General features: G+C 43.1%; 1 protein-coding gene and 1 pseudogene across 2 annotated transcripts; one reads left to right on the top strand and one right to left on the bottom strand.

Annotated features, from left to right (window-relative positions):
* Positions 1 to 1,436: 1,436 nt before the first annotated feature.
* LOC143561279 (organic cation/carnitine transporter 7-like) lies at positions 1,437 to 16,674 on the top strand (annotated as a pseudogene). The gene is made up of 6 exons (XR_013140280.1): positions 1,437 to 1,478; positions 2,009 to 2,277; positions 2,358 to 2,587; positions 2,666 to 3,188; positions 15,408 to 15,610; positions 16,177 to 16,674. The product of XR_013140280.1 is annotated as an organic cation/carnitine transporter 7-like (transcript).
* LOC143561280 (glucan endo-1,3-beta-glucosidase 6-like) lies at positions 16,663 to 19,597 on the bottom strand. Its single transcript, XM_077049401.1, has 2 exons — positions 18,741 to 19,597; positions 16,663 to 17,944 (listed from the first exon to the last, which is right to left on the bottom strand). Exons 1-2 carry the CDS (start codon positions 19,085 to 19,087, stop codon positions 16,840 to 16,842), a joined length of 1,452 nt encoding a protein of 483 aa, XP_076905516.1. The 5' UTR covers positions 19,088 to 19,597; the 3' UTR covers positions 16,663 to 16,839.
* Between the last annotated feature and the right edge of the window lie 1,635 nt (positions 19,598 to 21,232).

Below are 21,232 nucleotides of genomic sequence, written 5' to 3'. Positions count from 1 at the left end.
TTGACGCAAAACTCATTCCAACCCAGCATCGTTTTAACCCAAAGCTCGTATTGACATGGCCTCTTTGGACCTGAACCCATTGAGAACCGAACCAAATTAACCATTTTTTTTTGTATTGACATGTTATGACCTTAATTTGTTATGACCCATGAGCCGAACATGTCCGACTTTTTTTCCGGTACTAATTGATAATCACGTAACATGTTAATTTTTTTTAATTAATAAACTATAGTAATATGATACTCAAACTAAAGATAACAAAATGTTCATTTTTATGGTGTAATTTTTTTAAAAAAAATATTGACGTGTGAAAAAGTTATGGCCGTTTAAAAGGTAGTTTGTTTAGAATAAGGGATAAAAGTGTAAGTACTACACAAATTAACAACAACTAATTGAAGTTGAAGGACTAAAATTGAAATTTAGTTTTAACAAAGTTGAAGTTAACCTTTTATTGATATGACTAAAGATAAAAATGCCCTAAAAATCTTATAATTTGATGCATTATGTGTTATATCTTTTGCATGATTGATGGTACCTCTTAAAATTTAAGAAGTTCTTGAAATTCTCTTTATATATATAGTATAGAAGAGAATCAAAAGGTAAATAACATGCCGATTAATCTAAATGACCGTAATATTAAACTTCCGATTGTTATACAATAAAAAAAATTAGTTCTTAAAAAGTTCCAAAATAATTAAAGTAAGACAAATTGAATTTAATAGTCTCAACTTAATGTTAAATTTATGGAGCTTAAGAAGGAAAACTACAATAAACGCATACAATAGCATTAGCTATCATCCATGTAATTATTTCAATAACTTTTTATTTACCGGCAAACACATACACACTATTTTTTACAACAACTAATTTAATTTCACACATACAACTAGCTAGCACAATAGTTAGGGTGTGAATTTCTGACATGCCATAAATCTAACATGAAATTTACTTGTTTTCGGTTAATCTAAATGTGCTTAAATCGATTCTGAGTCGAAGCCATAGAAACATTTAGCTAGGCGGATCATGTCAACGGACGTGCTCACAAGTAAATCCGTTAAACTGATTTATTTTCATTTATTAAAAATATGTATAATGCAATAGTAATTTAAAATATTATGTAGGCTAAACTTTAAAATAAGTTTTACGACATTTATTAAAACATAATAATCCCTTCCCGAAAAATAAACCAGCACATAAATCTTGAAGTGGTAATAACTAATAAATAAATAAATAAATATTGTAAGTATTAACCGGTCAAGCCGCAACCGCCACCGCAACCCAATAATCGGAAGGCTACAGCTACCAATGCCTCCCATTTCTGGTACAAACATAATCACATGTGCTATAATCTATTGCTTACGTGTCGGCCTCTTTCCTAACCGCCGGCATTCAACTTATTATTATGAACTCTGATTAGATAAAAAGAGTCAGTTGGCAGTTCCTCTGATTAATTGGTTTTGGATTTATACTCATTCAAGGTAACCTCTAATACTTTCTCCCATTTTCCTTTTTTTTCTATAAGTTTTGGTTATAGAATTACAAGTCTCTTAGTTGTTAATTTCATCATTTCCGTCAATTTTTTTTTTTTTTTTGTGTTTGTTCATCTTTGTGTATTGTCGGTATGTGATTATGATGATGATGATGATCTGGTTATCAAACAGTGGATTCAGTAGGGATGAGATCCGTAAGGTACTGTTACCCAAAATACAGTCCCGAATGTATTAGTTCGGTACCGGTACCCGCTGTGGTTTAACCAAAAGATACAAAATGTCCTCAAACCCGTATCACTTTCCACATCAAAAAACAAGAAAAGAAGGTACGGATACCGAAAATACCGAATTTGAGAAGTGGGTATCAAAGACCGGTACAGATACGATACCAGTATTCGGGAGAAAAAATATCATCCCGGGTGGATTGATCAGATTCTATAACACTTTTTCCTTTATAAATGTTGTCTTCAACTCCTTACATTTACCTCTGTTTGCTTACATCAGATTGAACCCTGCAGATGACGGACCAGACAAGTACATATACATTAGATGAAGCGCTTGTAGCCGTTGGATTTGGGAAGTTTCAAGGATGGCTGATTGTTTATGCGGGTCTCGGTTCCATTGCTGAAGCAATGGAGGTGATGATTCTTTCGTTTATTGGACCGTCGGTTCGATCCGAGTGGAATTTATCTTCCACGGAAGAGAGCCTTATAACAACAGTGGTGTTTGCTGGCATGCTTGTTGGTGCATATTCATGGGGATTCATCTCAGATAACTTTGGAAGAAGGTAATAATAAGGAATAACATTTGTAATATTCAATAATAATGAGTTAGTAACAGCTGGTTACATGTATTTTGATTCACTAGAAAAGGTCTTCTGAGTATTGCTGTTGTGACTAGTGGAGCTTCGGTTTTAAGTTCGTTTTCTCCAAACTATATTTCATTGGTTATTCTTCGGTGCATAGGAGGTATCGGTCTAGGTGGCGGGCCCACTTATAATTCTTGGTTTTTGGAATTTGTTCCTGCTCCAAGCAGAGGCATTTGGATGGCAAACTTTTTGGACAGTAGGAACAATTGTAGAAGCCTCTCTTGCTTGGGTATATACATATGAGACTTATCATTAATGTTGTCAAAATTATGTTATGTAAGGCGTATACTTTTATTTACTTGTTTAGATCATCATGCCTCGTTTCGGTTGGAGGTGGTTGCTAGCAATATCTTCTATTCCTGCTGTGGCTGCTCTCGTGTTTTATGAACTTGTACCTGAATCTCCAAGATTTCTGTGTTTGAAAGGCCGAACAAAGGATGCTTATGAGATACTGAAACGAGCAACGGTAGTCAACAAAAGTCAACTCCCTCCTGGGATCCTTCTTTCTGATCAAATTACATGTTCAGATGAAGATCTTGAAACACTGGAAGATAGCCAAGATACCCGTCTGCTTTCTCCAAAAGGAAATAATAAGGTTGCTTCTAGAATGAGGTTCTCGAGCTTAAGGATGTTATTTTCATCAAATTTGAGTAAAACCACATTTTTATTATGGATTGTATTCTTTGGAAATTCGTTTTCATATTACGGGATCATATTGCTGACATCACAACTGAGCAATGGCGAAAGCCAATGTAGCTCGCTTACTATACTCACAGCTAACGGTTCTGAAGATTCTACATATAGAGATGTATTCATCACCAGTTTGGCAGGTTGAAGAAACACTAAGTGAACCCTGGGCAGATTCTAGATAATCTGGGGGTTAAGTAATGTTTCCCACGAGGATGAGGTCTAGCAGAGAAGGTTGTTCTTCAGGGGACCTGCAAAACAGACACCGTAAGCTCGTCACTGAGAAGGGGGGGTTCCTCCTTGTGACCACCCTCCGGCGTGAGAATCAGACTAGATTGCTCTGAATATAAGTGTATATTAAGAGATTGCTAGATAAGATTGAGATATCAGATGATGTCCTTACCATTCCAAGGTGTTGGAGTATTTATAGCCGAAGGTAGGTTTCCTAGAAGGTACAGCCGGCTGAATAGTACTCCTGTTCCACCAACAGTGGACTACGCACAGGCCATGCTGGTTGGTGAATAGGCTACGGCCAGCAGTAAAGGTCGGCTGTACACTGTTCCTTTACTGCCGGCTACGCACTGTTCCACCAACTGTAGGCTGCGCACGTCCCATCGTAAGGGTTGGTGATTAGGCAGCGGCTAATAGTGACAAACAGTACTAGAGGGTGCTCCTCCTCGTATTGTTGTCGGTGAGCTGTCACCCTGTGATTGGTTCATGGGCTGTTCTGGTCAAATTGTCTGTTCCGCCCATACCTTAGTAGGTATAGTACGAAAGATCTTCCAGAAGCATACGGACTGGCTCACTTAGGCGGGAGTATTCCTGCCTTGCTCATTCCTTCATGTGACTACTGAAGTAGGTAATGCCTTGTGCGTGTAGCCTTGCTGTTAGTGCGGGTAGCCTTCCCTGATGGCTTGTATCCGCAGCTGCGGGAACAGGCGGGGTACTTCACCATTGGGAGGCTTTCCCTGCGGGTACAGCTGGCGTACTGCGCGTAAGGTTCTCTGAGCATGGTGGGTCCTGCTGGAGCAGTTGGTCGTTGCGCAGACGTCCCTGTTCAAGGTGAGTCTTACGGGTCCAACTGGGCTCTGCTGGGACCTACCTCTTCAAGTCCCCCCAGTCCAATGTTCTTCTCATGAAATATTAATAAGTGAGGTGAACTTTTGGACTTAGCAAGGGGTTTTGAAAAGGGTTTAGTTTTTAGGTTTTCCGTGGTGATTCTCCCCGCGGTTTTCCTGATGTCACGCAGAAATTCCCGACTTTTCTGCTTGATCTTAGGGTATGAAGCGGGTAGGTTTGTAACCTTCTCGCAAGTCAGGAGCGTTGAGTCCCACTTGTGTGGATTCTCCATGGGGTTTTGTTAGTTTTCAACATAGTGATCAATTATGCTAAAAACCACCAATTCCATCTTGGAGTTTCAAACAATATAGTTCTCGACGTTCCCGTCATGCGGGGATGTTATTCCCGTTTCCGCAAGCATGGCCCAGAAGATCCTTCTTGGTTTGAATTCCCTGCAGAGTGCTAAGTATGTGAAGGGTTTTGCCTTGACACTGTACCCGCACTCGTCTTACGGTTACTTTATTCCCAAGGTATTCCTGGTGTCAATTCCCTGCGGGTGCTAATTATGTGAAGGGTTTTGCCTTGACACTGTACCCGCACCCGTCTTATGGTTACTTGGTTACCAAGGTAAGAGGTATTTTCCCGCCTACTTTTGAATCTTTTTTTTTTTTTTTTTTTTTTTGAATTTTTCTGAAATTCGAAGAGTTGGTGAAAGGATAAGAACAGTCCAAACCTCTGAAACGTCGTGCGACGGTTTCTTCTGACTGTGTCAGGACGTGCAGGAAGTTATGGTGACGTGACAGTACATGGTCATTCCAGACGCTTTTTCAGGCGCGTGGGCACGATTTTTCGGGCGCGTGGCCGCGAAATTAATGGTATGCGTCCTGTCAACAGCTGTTGCCAGCTTGCTCTTTGCCACGTGTCATAGTTTCATTGCACCTTCGATTTCTCTCTCTTCCGCATTAAATGCATCGCATTAATTGCGATTAGTATATAAAGGGGGAGAGGGTTCTTTGTAATCCACACTTTCACTCTTCTCTTCATCTTAAGAACGATTTCCGGCGAATACTCATCTTTCAGTCGAGCATTCTCTTGAAATCGTTTTCTTCTTTCTTTTTGCAAGATGTCGTCTCGTGATCTTGAATCTACAGCCGATGACAAGAGTACTGCTGGCGAGTGCCAGTGTGCTCTGCCTGGCGATCTGTATCAGTACATCGTCAGGAAGTTCATGCTCGAGTCTCTTGAGCCTGAGTTTCCTGAACCCCACCAGACGGTGTATGATGCCCCCAGAGGCAAGATCGGGGTTTATGCTGCATTCTTTGTTTATGGGAATCTTAGGTTCCCATTGACAAAGTTTGTTTACCGTGTCCTTGAGAGGCACGGTGTGCACCTGACCGAGGTGCACCCGATGGCGATTGCCAAGATTCGGCACTTCGAGTGGGTGTGCCGGATTCTGGGCATTGAGCCCTATGTTGACCGCCTGATGACCTTCTACACTTGGAGGTGCATCCAGGGGTGGTATACATTGATAACCCGGATTAAGGGTTTGAAGATCTGCTCAACCGAGCGCAGTCTTCGCTCGTGGAAGCGGGAGTTTTTCTTCATATCCGCTCGCGCCATCCCCCTTGCCATGAAATTCAAGAACGTGCAAGCACTTCCCAGCCTTCACGCCTCCAACTACGAGGAGGCGGAATGGTTTTCGAAGATATCCCGAGTCCAATCTCCGGTTTACCGGTTTGCGGAGTCCGGGATGGTGATGTTGGGGATGAGCCGGGTGTGGAAGGAGGCGGATGCGCGAAAGATTCCGATCGTCCTCGAATACGGTTCGAACTCTGTCCCTTACGGTATGCTTGTTTCTTTTTGTTGATTCTGAATTTCTTCTAACTTTTTTCCTGTTTATTTCAGAGGGGAACGACTTGCAGTCGCTCCTGAACCCGCGGGAGGCTGACGGTCCCGCTCGGATGGGTACTCGCGCTCTAGACGAGAACGAGTTGCCCATCCTAGAACAAACTGCGGATCGGTTCGTGGAGGTCTATCCGCTAGGCCACGAGATCCTTAGCGCCAGGCGGCCAGGTAAGGCGCTATTCGACCCTCGATCCCTCAATGTTGAAACATCTGCTGGAATTCCTTTAATCGTATGTTCTGATGAGGAATCCGCAGATGGTCCTCCGTTGGTGCGGAAGAAGAAGGCTGCCGGCGGAAGGGGAAGGAGAAGGTGGCCTCCACTGCCGATCCGGCGCCTCGGTCTGATTCGGAGACCGAGAGTGAAGAGGTGGCGGGGAATCCCTGTGGTGATAAGACCACCGCTCCGGAGGCTGCGACTGTCACCTCCGGAGAGCCCAAGAAGACGACGGTGAGCGGCGCAAAGAGGCCGGCTCCATCGGGTTCGTCCCCGCCTCTCCGTACCTTTAGGCTCAAGAAAACCCGTAAGTACAACTTCCTTTAGCTTTTATCTTCATAGCTTAATATATATCCTTTAACACTCTTCTTTGTGCAGGCGTGGATGTTGACGCATTCCAGGGTGGAGCGCAGAGGAGTACCTCTCCGCCAATGACGGTAGGCTTGGTCAGCCTACCTGAGGCGACGACCCAGGCGCCTGCGCCTGCTTCCGCTGGTTCAGTTGCTCACATCCTTTGAGCCGACTGTTCCAGCTGTGATGACGTCACCGCCGGCTGTGAGTGCTGTTTTTACCGCATCTTTCACCGAGCCGGCGGTTACTTTTGCTGCGGATTCCGCGGCGGCGACCGCGGCGGCTTCTACCATGCCTCCGTCATCGGCAACGACGGCCGATCCGTCAGGTATGCATGGGGCTTTGCGCCAACCTCTGCCTCCTTCCCATCTGCCTGACCTCTTGGATGGATTTCCCTTGGGTTCAGGTGATGGGTTTGGCGGCTATCGGCCTGTAATTGACCCTACAGGTGCGTAGGGTTCTTTTGGCCCATTATATATATATTTTTTATTTATCATTTTTTTCTAACTGCTTTATGTTTTTTGCAGTGTCGGATTCCAATGAAGTGTATGTTCCACGATGGAACATTCGCCGAGGAACAACCCTTCGCACCCCTGTGGAGTGCGTGGAATGGGCTCGTCACGCTGCTCCCAGTGGTGCGTTGGGGGAAGCCATGGCTAGCTACCAGGAGGGTAGGCTAACCAATGAGCTTCGGGTTCTCCTGGCCCGGATGCAGCCGCGCGTCGAGCTGCTTTGTCGTGAAAACGACAAGTTAAAAGCAGCTCGCCTTAAAGAAGTGGCTCAGGCGCGGGCTGTCCGGGAGGAGAACCAAAGGCTTTCCGCGGTGGCTGCGGAAAAGGAGAAGGCCTTCAAGGCCCTCGAGGTTGAAGTTCAGGCTCGACTCGAGGCCCGTTCCAAGGCTTCCCAAGCTGTTAATGAACAGCTTCGGCTGGCTAAGGAAACTGTTAGGAACGCAACCGAGAGGGCCACCAAGGCTGAAGCCGTTGCTGAGCCTCTACGCGTGGAGAACGAAGAGCTTAAAGCCAAATTAGAGGCTCTCCAGCAGGCTCATGATGCCTTGGCGATGGAAGACGCCAAAAAGCTCCAGGAGATCTTGGACCAGAGGGGGGTGCTTGACCATACTGAGCGGAAGCTAAAGGGCGTCGAAGAGGCTGCTGCAAAGGAAGTGTTGCTTGCCAACCTTAATAAAAGTGAAGCTGAACGCGCCTGTACCCAAGCTCAAGCCGCCCTCCAAGAAGCTCTGGTTGCCAAGGAATGGCTTCTTCGAGAAGCGTTGTCTCAGGTAACCTTTTCATGTCTTTACGCTTTTCTTTGTCAATAGAAAGGGTTCTGATACTTGTATATTTTCTTGTAGGTTGTGCATCGGGTCTTCTCAGAGACGTCTTATGACGATGCTATGAGCGCAGCCCTCAACGCTTCTCATGAGGATGGGGAAAAGGCCGGCTTCCTGCTTGGTCTAGGGTTCGTTGAGAAAGGCATCCCGCCTTCCAACTTCCCTTTGTACAATGTTGATACTGAAGCTGTTTACAACCAAGCAGTGAATCAGTATGCCGCCTTCCCGCATCCGGTGGTGGAGAAGGTGAACGAAGTCGCTGCTGCTGATGATGGGCTAGCTATCCTTAAAGCTTTCCTTGAACCACCACGCTCTACTGATGGAGCGGTCCAAGTGGAAGTGGTCCTGAAGCTTGATTCTGAAGATCCCTTTCCACCATTAGCGTAGATTTTTGATTTTGTATAGCTCTTTGTAATATTTGAATTTTGATGAAATAAAGATTGTGTTAGTTCTTTGCCTTGTTTATTTTACGCATGTTTTAATCTAACTTAGCAATTTCTTTAGTACTTAGATAAGTTAACTTTTTAACGTGGTAAATTATAAGTTTGTTTCGCTTCCTCTTTCATGATTGTGCGGGTATGACCGTCACTTACACTTAGTAGGATGGCTTAACTTTACTTATATCTGACCTGCGTGGAAGTTTTCCTCATCTTTTCCTTTGAAATTTTCTAAGTGTTCAGAATAAGTTAACCTTTGAACGTGGTAGATGATAGGTTGAAGTTTTGCTTCCTTGTTCGTGATTGTGCGGGTAAGACCGTCACTTGCACTTACAAGGATGGCTAAACTTTACTTATATCTGACCTGCGTGTAGGTTTTCCTTATTTTTAGCGTTGTGTTTATGCGGGTTTTGCCGCATTCCACACGTAACGACTCACTTCTCCCCCATTTATACGGTGAATACCGGCACCAGTGTGGGAAGTTCATAAGTATAAAGGTAAGGCTATCAACACATTGTGAAAGGAGAATCATTTCCATTAGAAGTGGCTCTAGGCCTTTTCTTTACAAATTTGGAATTGATCTACATATAACATTTGCGTAATTGAGCTCCATTCCATGTTCTTGGGATGGGAGTGCCATCGAGCCTTTCGAGCCGGTATGCGCCCTTTCCCAGGACTTCTTTGATAATGTATGGCCCTTCCCAGACCGGGGCCAGCTTTCCTGGGTGTTGTTGGTTCGAAGCCTCGTTGTTACGCAGTATGTAGTCTCCTACATTGAAGTTGCAGAGTTTTACCCGCGTGTTGTAGTACTATTGCATTTGTCGCTTGTAGTTCTCTTCACGCACTGCGGCTAAGTCTCTGCGTTCCTCGGTTAGCATAAGGTCCAACCGTCTTTCCGCATCATTGTCTTCTGGCTGAATCAAGACCCTTGGTGAGGGTAAACCAATTTCGACCGGGACCATGGCTTCAGTGCCATAAGTGAGACTGAACGGGGTTTCTCCCGTACTGGCCTTCTTCAGCGTTCTGTTTGCCCAAAGGACGTGCGGAAGCTCGTCCACCCAGCCGGATCTGTGTTCCAAGAGTCTTTTCTTTATGCCTTCGACGATGCTCTTATTTGCTCTTTCCACCTCACCATTACCTTGCGGGTGTGCCACTGAGGTAAAGGTGTGGGTGATTTGAAGTTCTTTCAGCCACTGTTGTAGCTTCTTGTCAGCAAAGTTGGTGCCGTTATCGCTCACCAAATTCTGTGGAAGTCCAAAACGACAAATAATAAATTCCCAAATAAATTTTTTGATATGTTTCGCGGTTGTTTGGGCTAAGGGTTTTGCTTCTATCCACTTGGTGAAGTAGTCGATGGCTACCACTAGGAACTGAACATTTCCTGCTGCTATAGGAAATGGGCCTGTCACATCGATGGCCCACTTCTGAAATGGCCATGAAGAGGTGACTGGAACAAGTTCATTCTTCGGGCGGTGCGTGTTGGGTGCGTAGAGCTGGCAAGACCTACATTTTCTGATGTATGCCAGCGCATCCGTATGCATCCCCGGCCAAAAGTATCCCGCGTTGTTTAGCTTAGCTACAACAGCGCGGGGACCTGCGTGTATTCCACAGATGCCTTCGTGTACTTCCCTTAGGAGGTAGTCAGCATCTTGGTTGTCCACGCATCTCAAGAGTGGGCTAAGAAAGTTACGCCTGTAAAGAATGTCATCGATGAGTTGATAATTCAGTGCTTTACAGCGTAGTTTTCTTGCCTGTGCTTTTGACTCTGGCAGTGTACCTGCCGCAAGGTATTTTATTATTGGTGTCATCCACGTTTCTGTGCCGGTTTGGATGACACAAATTTCCTTGTGCGGGACCGAAGGTGTCTCGAGGAGTTCAATGCGAATATCGTTTCCTAAGTGGGTGAAGGCTACTGATGCAAGCTTGCTTAACGCATCCGCAGATTTGTTTTCACTTCGCTTGACGTGTATGACTTTGCAGTCGTTGAAATCGCGCATAAGGGATTTTGCTTGTGCGAGGTACAGGGCCATTGTGTCGTTCACGGCCGTGTACGTCCCGTTGATTTGATTGGCTACTAACATGGAATCCACGTGGGCTTCCAAGTTTTTCACTCCCATCTTACGCGCAATTCTCAGCCCAGCCAAGAATGCCTCATACTCGGCTTCGTTATTCGTACTTGGAAAATCCAGTCGAATAACGTAAGTGTATTCTTGGCCTGCTGGGTTGGTTAGTTTCAGCCCTGCGCCTGAACCCTCGTTACTGGCTGCTCCATCAGTGTAGAGTCGCCAGACATCATTGATGTCTTGTGCTGGAGAGGGTTGAGCCTCTTCCTGGCACTCTTTTTCCCGCGATACAGGCACTTCTGCAATAAAGTCGGCCAGAACCTGGCCTTTTATGGCTGGTCTTGGTTTATACTTTATCGCGTATTCTCCCAACTCAATTGCCCATTTGGCTAGTCGTCCCGATAACTCGGGTTTGCCTAGAACGTTTGCAAGTTTGAAGTTGGAGATAATGGTGATTGGGTGACCCTGGAAATATCGTCTTAACCTGCGTGAAGCGTGTATAAGTGCTAAGACTAATTTTTCGAGGGTAGAGTACCGGGTTTCTACGTCTGTTAGGATACGGCTGACATAATAGATTGGCATCTGGATGCCTTTTCGTTCTACTAGCAGGACTGCCCCGGTTGCTCTATCAGTTGTGGAAAGGTATAGGATTAACTCCTCTCCCGCTTTTGGTGCTGTCAGCGTTGGGAGTTCGATCAAGCGTGACCGAATCTCCTGAAAAGCTGCTTCCGCTTCTGGTGTCCAGCGGAAGTGCTTTTTCTATAAACAGTTTCTCAATGTTGACACGAAGGGAAACGACTTATCCGCGTGGTTTGCCAAAAAGCGATTAAGTGCCACTAGTCGTCCATTCAGTGTCTGAGCCTGTTTGATGGTAGTAGGTGATTCCATTTTGATAATGGCTTCGACCTTCTCAGGGTTCGCTCTGAAGCCATCTTTAGTGACGATGACCCCCAAGAACTTCCCTTCTTCCATTCCAAAGGCACACTTGCTTGGGTTGAGCTTCATGTTTATCTTCCTGAGCGTGTTGAAAGTCTCTTCGATGTCTTTCAACATCGCATCTGGGTCAGGGCTTTTGATGACCAAGTCATCCATGTAGACTTCCAAGTCCCTCCCAATTTGGGCATGAAACTGGTTGTCCATCAGGCGTTGGTATGTAGACCCGGCATTCTTAAGTCCGAATGGCATCATTTGGTAACAAAATGTGCCATCGGGTGTCCGAAAAGCGGTTTTGTCCTGATCATCAACGGCCATGTGTATTTGGTGGTACCCCTTATACGCGTCCAGGAAGCATTTAAGGCGGAACGGTGCCAACGAATCCACCTCAAGATCAATTTCGGGTAACGGATAACAATCTTTGGGGCATGCTTTGTTCAAGTCCTTGAAATCTATACACATGCGCCATTGTTTGTTATTCTTCGGTACCATAACGGGATTTGCAACCCAAGTTTGATATCTACTAACGCGTACGATGCCTGCGTCAAGGAGTTCCTTGACTTGGGTTCTACACGCGTTAGTTTGTTCTGGCCCCATTACTCTGCGCTTTTGTACGATCGGCGTAACAGCCGGATCGCATTTGAGCTTATGCTCTGCCTTACTTCGGGGTACACCAGTCATGTCAGCTGGTGTCCACGCGAAGATGTCAGCGTTTTGTTGTAATAAGCGCTTGAGTAAGGTGCGTGTGGGATCAACAATTGTTGGGCCAATGGTGACGGCCTGGTCAGGGTACTTGCCGTTGAAGGCCCATCTTTCTGGTTCGGTGATGGTTGGTTTAGCCATCTTTGGTTTGGGTTTAGATGAGACAGATGCGATGCATACCTGGGGAATGCCGGTGATCATCGCTACACCCTCAGCTGTTGGCCATCCCATCATGCCGTGGACTGAGGATACCACGGCGTTGAATCTTGCCATCCCGCCTCTCCCGAAGAGAATGTCGTATGTGTGGTGTGGCTTCCTCATCACGACAAAGTCCACATCTTCTGTGTGGGAGTGTTTCCCATCCGTAAGAGTGACGGGGAAAGATAGGATACCCAGGGGGGTGTTTGTGCTGCCATCAAACCCTTCCATCGAGGCGCGGATCGTGTCCAGGCGTTCCTTGTCTTCGTCATCTAGCTTGTCGAAGAACTTCCTGTACATCACCTTTGATGAGGCGCCGTTGTCAGCAAGAGTGCGAGAAGTGATGTAGTGCCCCAGCTGGCTTTTGATGACGATAGGGCCTTCTTTGCTGGGTCCTCCTGGCACTCGCGGGAAGCGCACCTCAGCTTCCTTCCACGCACATGGTTCTGTCGTTCGCCTTTTTCTTCCTCTTATCTTACCATGAACCATGTTGATGCTGATGTCAACGGGCTTTCGTCCGTTGCCTCGGTACCGGTTGTCGTTCCTTCCTCCCTTCTTGATTGATGCCACCAGGTGTGCCAGTCTTCCATCCTTGACGAATGCTTAAACAATATCCTTCAAGGATGTACACTCTTCCGTACTATGACCTTTTGTCCCGTGGAAGTCACAGGATTTACTCTGATCCGCATTAGGTCGCTGCCGGATCATTGGAGCTTTTGGCCATGGTAGCTTTTCAGTGGCAAATATCTCCGTGACGCTTTTGGTGAGTGGCGTCCACCGGTGCTTTTGGCTTGAAGGGTGTGTGTGATTTCTTCCGCCAACAAGAGGGTGAGAGCTGGATGAGGTGTCAAAGTTTACCCTTGACTGCCAGATACCTAGCTTCCTCTTTTTGTTCTGCCGGGCGATCCGAACATTGTTCTCTCTCGTCCTCTGCGTGTAGAGGTGTGTACTCTGGGGAAGATCCCTTCCCAGCTGCTTCTCCGTCTCGGCAAAGCGCTTCGCCGCCGTCATGATGGCATCCCATGTTGATGGCATGCCATCTTTACCCGTCAATGTGCGGATAAGCTCTGGGTATTCGGCGCCTTGGATGAAAGCGGCGCGAACAAGATCTTCACTTATGTTGCCGAGACTTAGCTTTTTGGAGTTGAAGCGGGTGATGAAGTCTAGTAAAGATTCATCCTCCTCTCTAACGCAGTTGAGGATCGTCCACTGTTCTTCAGTATATTTCCTCTGCTGGCTGAAGTGCTGGCTGAACTTATTCTGAAAGTCCGCCCAATCATAAATGTGGTGGACTGGTAAACGATCGAACCATGCCCTGGCTGCTCCAACCAGGGTCATCTGGAACATATAACACCACGTGGGTTCCGTCCAGTTACTGACGGTTGCCCCCGCAATGAATCTGTTCAAGTGGTCGTCTGGGTTGGATAGACCATCATAAGTGCCAATGTTGGACATTTGTTTGGCACTTCTCGGGGCGATTGCTTCCGCAATGTCCCTTGCGAACTTTGACTTTCCTGCATTTGTAGCAGTTGGTCTAAAGGTTTTGGAGAAGTCACGCGGGTTTCTCTCCGCATTTGTTGGTTTAAAAGCTTCTCCAAAATTCCTTTTCGGTTGGAAGTCCGTTTCCTTACGCTTCCCTTTCGCCTTATGGCGAGGGTTTGCGTCGGTATCGGATTCTTCCCTCTCGTCGTCTGAGTACTCGCACTCACTGTTCATATTGAGATGTTGGCGAGTACTGCCGAATTCGTCAGCCTGTTGAACTGAACGCAAGCGTTCATCCAATTCAGCTTGGAACTCTCTCTGACGTGCTTCGGCCCACGCCTTCACTTGATCTAGTGTTTGGCGAGGGACCCTCGTTCGTTTTTCCAACTGGGCATCAGTGAACCCCAGTGGAATATTTACTGCACTTGCCCCGGCTTGGGTGGCCGGGGTAGTGTTCGTAAGATTTGTATAACCGTCGGTGTTCCCAGTTACTGGGGTTGTGGTCACCGGGGTTTCTTGGTCATTTACTGGTCTTGGGACCGGAGTAACGTTAACCATTTCTTCAGAAACTTTGAAAAAACTAAGAATTAGTTCTAGCTTTTATGCACGGATGGCGCCAATGAAGAAACACTAAGTGAACCCTGGGCAGATTCTAGATAATCTGGGGGTTAAGTAATGTTTCCCACGAGGATGAGGTCTAGCAGAGAAGGTTGTTCTTCAGGGGACCTGCAAAACAGACACCGTAAGCTCGTCACTGAGAAGGGGGGGTTCCTCCTTGTGACCACCCTCCGGCGTGAGAATCAGACTAGATTGCTCTGAATATAAGTGTATATTAAGAGATTGCTAGATAAGATTGAGATATCAGATGATGTCCTTACCATTCCAAGGTGTTGGAGTATTTATAGCCGAAGGTAGGTTTCCTAGAAGGTACAGCCGGCTGAATAGTACTCCTATTCCACCAACAGTGGACTACGCACAGGCCATGCTGGTTGGTGAATAGGCTACGGCCAGCAGTAAAGGTCGGCTGTACACTGTTCCTTTACTGCCGGCTACGCACTGTTCCACCAACTGTAGGCTGCGCACGTCCCATCGTAAGGGTTGGTGATTAGGCAGCGGCTAATAGTGACAAACAGTACTAGAGGGTGCTCCTCCTCGTATTGTTGTCGGTGAGCTGTCACCCTGTGATTGGTTCATGGGCTGTTCTGGTCAAATTGTCTGTTCCGCCCATACCTTAGTAGGTATAGTACGAAAGATCTTCCAGAAGCATACGGACTGGCTCACTTAGGCGGGAGTATTCCTGCCTTGCTCATTCCTTCATGTGACTACTGAAGTAGGTAATGCCTTGTGCGTGTAGCCTTGCTGTTAGTGCGGGTAGCCTTCCCTGATGGCTTGTATCCGCAGCTGCGGGAACAGGCGAGGTACTTCACCATTGGGAGGCTTTCCCTGCGGGTACAGCTGGCGTACTGCGCGTAAGGTTCTCTGAGCATGGTGGGTCCTGCTGGAGCAGTTGGTCGTTGCGCAGACGTCCCTGTTCAAGGTGAGTCTTGCGGGTCCAACTGGGCTCTGCTGGGACCTACCTCTTCACAGGTATAAACCAATTAAATCTTGTAGTATTTTAAATATTCCATATGGTCTTTTTGTCATCAAAACGACATATTTACCCTTTTGAATGTTATCTTTTACAGAGCTTCCGGGTCTAGTTTTTGCAGCATCTACAGTGGACAGGATCGGTCGCAAGCATTCAATGGAACTTATGTTTTTCATAGGTTTCATATTTCTTCTACCATTGATTTCACTTCAATCTGAGATTTTCACACTGGTTTCGTTATTTGGATCGCGTATGTTCATCATTGGAACGTTCACGGTTGCCAATATATATGCCCCAGAGGTACATGTTTAGCACATCGATAGCTTGTAATAAGAGAGAAAGAATTAGTTGTTTGTGGGTCGACTGCGTATGAACTGCTTTGACCTAGTACCCAATCCACCCACCATGGTGTCGGGTTTGCTGGTTGAATGTTGAACAAAAGCATGACCCCTTTAACTCGCTTATCTAAACGAGTCAAACAGGGTGATGGGTTGGGGGTTGTAATCAGGTTACAAACATGTTAAATGGGTCATAAACGGGTTGGCGTGCCGACCTATATAGTTAAACGTGATAATTAGGTTAACCCAAACACGACCAGTTTAATTAAACAAGTTAACCCTAACATGATCCGTTTAACCCATTTATCCAAACAAGTCAAATGGGTTGGCGCTTGGCGGGTTGTAATTGGATTGAAATGTGTTAAATGGGTTGCAAACGGGTTGGGGGGTTGACCTAGTTAAAGGTGCTAAATAAGTCAATCTAACGGGTTAGATACGACAACCTAAAACCTAATCATTTTTGTGTCATGTTCGGGTCGTGTTGGAAACTGCCCCGCCTAATTCTAACATGAGCACTTGTTCTTATAGATATATCCAACAGCTGTGAGGGCTACAGGCGTCGGAATTGCAAGCTCTGTGGGTAGAATAGGGGGAATGATTTGCCCTCTTGTGGCCGTATATCTGGTGGATGAGTGTCATCAAGCGGCTGCAATCGTTCTGTTTGAGGCTGTTATAATTCTTTCGGGTTTCTGTGTTATGTTCTTCCCGCACGAAACCATGGCCCGAGAACTGGCTGATACTGTTTCTGAGCCCATTTCTGATACTGCATCTGAGCCCATTTCACCATAAGGAATACAGTTATTAATACAAGTTAGGAGGCATCCATTCATTCAGAGTGGTGATGATTAGAATCCATCACATGTTATAGAATGAAAATTGTTGCAGCTTCAAAGCCCGAACCATTGGCACTTATTGAAAACTAAAGGTTTTATATGAATAATACCAGTTTCACAGAGTAGTCATTTATTACCATTGAAAAGTTAGTAATACTTCAAAGGACTGTGCAGACCAAAAACTGAAAAGGGGACAGATTGCTCATTGACCAAAATCACAAATTTAACATAAAAACAGTCTAAAAACTAAATAAAATAAAAATAGTTGCATACAAAACAGAAGAGCTCAAAATCTCAATCAGAACAAAGCTCTTCACCGAAAGATTACCGGTTTGATACATAGAACAACACGAGTCATTTACAAAACCATAAGCAATAACAATCCCAGTACTGCAAGAAATCCACCCGAACTGAGCCGTCTGTCAGCACCACCATAATACGGCTCAATCATGATCCCAAACCTGCAGGTCCCAGTTGAAGGGTCGTCTTTCGTGACGCTGGAAACATTAGGGAACCTACAAGCCTCATCATACTGATTATTAATCTGGTAGTAACTATTAAACGCATACGAAATATTCATTCTAGCATCCAAATCACCACAAGAAGTTCCATACCCGAGACTCGTGCAATCCCCAAGTGCACACGCATAACTAACCGACTGAGCTATTGACGGGTCGTCCATCATAACTGAGTCCTTAAGAACACACCACTTCCTTTGTAGATACCTCACATTCCGAGCTGGGACGAGGGCCCCGGTGGTGGTTGTTCCAAGGTTCAGTGAGTACTTCGGTTGCCCGTCATAATAGAACACCCCCCAATGCCTTTCAAAGTTCCCAGGTTGTATGCTTTTTTGATCTTCATCAATCAAACTAAATAAATAAGCCTCAACGGGCGCTTGTCTCATCGGGGTCCCTTTCCCGGCCGCTATATGACTCATGAACCCTTGCATGAAGCGTTGAGCATATTCATTGTTAGCATTGCGGTCCCCGTCACTAGGCCACCCGATCTCTCCCACTATGATTGCCATATTAGGAAACCCGTTTTTTTGTAGAGCCCACACGAGGGTATCATAGTTGGCATCAAACATGTTCGTGTAAGTTGTCCCACCATCGTTCACGGGAGTTGCTTTACCGTCAAAGAACGCGTATTCAACAGGGAAATTGGAGTCGATATAAAGACTTATGAACGGGTAGATGTTGACTGTAAACGGAGACCCATTGTCGTTCAGGAATTTGGTGATTTGGAACATGTAGTCGTGGATGTCGGCCCGGAAATCACCACTGGACGGGCCCTCGGTCAAGCTAGAGTACACATCTGCATTTTGGGGCACGGTGACTTTCACTTTGCCTCCAAGACCTGCTTTTACCAGAGCCGCTTGGATGTTTTCGAGGGCCGGGTAAGTGGTTCTTAAAAAAGAACCGTTATATGTTGCCAAGAACGGCTCGTTCCCGACTGCCACGTACCTGTAATGGTTCAAAAGTTGGATTAAATAGTGCATAAGAACCTCTTTAATAGCTTAAAGGTTCCAACTTTTATAATTCTGAAGGCCATCAAACTCATGATTTATATTGCAAATGAATGATAATGACACAAGATCTTCTTTTCTTCTTTTAAAAGAATAGTAAAGCGTAATAATAACTTCACACTACCATAAAAACCAACACAATTACTTAATTTTATATAGAAAAAAAAAACTACAATCAAATTATGGTATAATAAAAATCTTCTTCAACCTGTTTAAAATAAATTTATTAATGAAAACAACGATAAACAGAGCAATCGGTATCAACACGGAGGCTAAGTAGGTAACTTTTTGTTGACGTGAATGTCATCTAGACTCTTTTCGTGACGTGAAACACAGTTTCATCGATTTGACCAATTTAAATGCAAACTCATACCATGTCATGTAATTAAAAAATACCCATGTTATCATGTCACTATACATCATTTCATCACATATTGACCTGTTTAAGGGGTAAAACAGTCATTTTTAAAACAATTTCACAAGTTGCTGTATCTAAACCATTTTTGCAAACTGAGAAAAAAAAAGGTTGGTTTTTTCCATTATATTAACACTAAATAAAACTATAAACCAAAAAATAATTGCCACTTAAAGAACAACAAATTACACAACACAACACAAGACTACACAAAACAATACAAGAAGTCAAGAATCATAGCTCAAAGGTACCAAAATGTAAAAGAACCAACATGATTGACATAAAACAAACTAGAAATCTAGATCAATGAACTACTGACCTGATATCAACACCATTAGAAAGATGGGTTGAAACATTTTTTGAAACCCATTTATCAGCAGCCTTCATGCTAGTAGCCATAGTAGCAAGCATATCATTGGGTATACCAACCATGACTTCAATTTTAGAGTTACTCAGAGCTCTTAAAGCCCCATAATCTGCATCAAAAAGCTTCACTTTTTGGATCCCATTATCCAACAGCATCTTGACTACTGTTTCAGGAGGCAGTGGGTGAGACGACTGTGTTCCCCAATTAGCCCCAATTCCATTCACTGGTTCCATCCAGCTCAGGAATGGAATCAACATAACAAACACACATACTTCAAAAACCCTTGTTGGGTTCATCATTATTATGCTCTCAAAGTTGAACAACAAGTAGATAAGGTTTAAAAAAGGTGGCTTTTTGAAAAATAAAAAGTTTGTAGGTACCCAGATGGGGATATAGTGATTAGATAATGAAAGATTGAAAGCCCACAAAGATTTTAGCTAGAAAGTAAGGAAAAAGATATAAATCTAAAGCAGAAACAGCACAAGAACATATGTAAGTAAGTAAGTAATAAAACAAGAAAACTTGTAGAAAGATCTTCAAGGTGAGGTTTGAAGATGATTCTAAAGATTTGAGATGAACAATAATCATGTGGTGATAAGCAGCATCTTGAGGCTTAAGAAAGGTTATTTTAGGGTTAATAAGAATAATATTGAGTTAATGGAAAAGGACAAATTCCAAGTAGCAAGAAGATTGTATAGGCTCTTAGTGAGGTGAAGTGAGAAGCCCCACACTTCATGTATCAGACCAAAAGCTACTGGCAAGTGTGTGTGTGTGTGTGTGAGAGAGAGAGATAGAGATCGATCAGTACTTTTGGTTTAGTTCAAATACTTTGCCTAGTGCTAAATCCAATGATGAAAGATTCGATCTTTGTGAGGTGTTATTCACTATTTTTGAAAGCAAATTCATTATTAGCAAATAATATAGACTTTCAACTTTCAATTATATAGTTAATATCAAATAAAAGTTTAAGAGTAAACTGTAATTTTGGTTTATGTGTTTTATATCTCGTAGTTCATTCTTCCCAAAGTAAAATACTTGAACGAATTAGCTATTGACGTTTAATTTTATTCATGGTATCTTTGGTAAAACTAGCTGAAAGCTGCTAGCTGGTGACTGAAAACTGTAGCTTTTTAGATATATTTAGATGTTTGACAGAGTAGCTGAAGCTTTTAATAAAATGTATAAAATTACTAAAATGGGTGCCTACTAGTAGAAGTTTTAAGCTTTAATCTTTTTCTCATGCCCTAAAAGTTTCAAACAAAACTTTTAATTGAGTAAAAACTTTTTCTTAAAAACTTGAAACTTAAAGCTCCCAAAAACTCTTAGCCGAACATACCCTTAATTTGATAACGGTTTTGACCATGAGACTATAAATGGTAAGGTTCTTTTATTTACTTTTTTATTACTGATTTAATAAAGAGTTTATTAATTAATTAATCGACTTATTTATTTTATAAAACTATATACCTTTTATACTTATTCGATTGTTTAAATAAGTTATATATTTTCTCAATTTTAATTTATAGATTCTTTAAAGTTTATTAATAAGTTAACCAACTTATTTTTTTTGTAAAATTGTAATTTATTTGTTTTTTGTTTGGTTGATTAAGTTATTTACTTATATCATATTACAATTATAATGATCTTTTATAATACTTTTTAAATATTAAAAAAATATTTAGAGACTAAAATATATTTGGTAATCATATACTTAATCTTAAGATTGTGTTATATGGTTAAGCAAGTGTTCAAAGAATGTTCGTTTAATTTATTTTCAATTGCGTTATAGTTTTTTCTCACTTTTTTTATTCATTACTGATTTATTTGAACACCCCCATTTTTAACCAACAAACACGAACAAGATAACTTGTTCGATTTATAAAAAATGAAAATAAATAAATTACAAAAATGGTGTGTGTATATATATATATAAATTAATTTCTTTTGAGAACCGCTTTGAGTTTTAAGAACTCGAAAGAACTCAACGTAACAATTTGTTTTTTTTTTTTGAATTCTTTTTACAATGTGTAAAACGTAAGTGTAAGTAATGTACAAAAAATTACAATATTTTTTTACACACCGAATCGACTTATTACACGTATGTAACTAACATTAAAACTTAATCATCAAAAATACTTATTATTTCTCATGATTAATTTTTTAATCAGATTTATTCTCAACCATATATTTCATACTCATTTAATTAAATGTGTGGTTCATATTGATTTTTAAAATTTCTTACAACTTATCAACGTTCTTAAAATATCACTCCCATATATATATATATATATATATATATATATATATATATATAATCCCTATAAAATAAAGAGTATTTATGCTAACGCTAGATATACTTTTGTGAGAAAAATAGTTTATTTGGTTATGGCATCGTATTATTATAAAATTATGAATCAAAATTTAAAATTACACCTTTAATTTAC

Source organism: Bidens hawaiensis, unplaced genomic scaffold (assembly GCF_021521415.1).
Source record: "Bidens hawaiensis isolate Kalapana, Puna unplaced genomic scaffold, B.hawaiensis_p1.1 tig00020646_1, whole genome shotgun sequence".
Taxonomy (NCBI): Eukaryota; Viridiplantae; Streptophyta; class Magnoliopsida; order Asterales; family Asteraceae; genus Bidens; species Bidens hawaiensis.
Note: the sequence above shows the minus strand (reverse complement) of the source record. Positions and strands in the feature narration are given on the sequence as shown.

Excerpts from the sequence above, each read along its gene's own strand:
- LOC143561280 (XM_077049401.1), bottom strand. The coding sequence starts at position 19,087 with ATGATGAACCCAACAAGGGTTTTTGAAGTATGTGTGTTTGTTATGTTG. Across the intron at positions 17,945-18,740 it reads TCTAATGGTGTTGATATCAG|GTACGTGGCAGTCGGGAACG; the intron begins GTCAGTAGTTCA and ends GAACCATTACAG.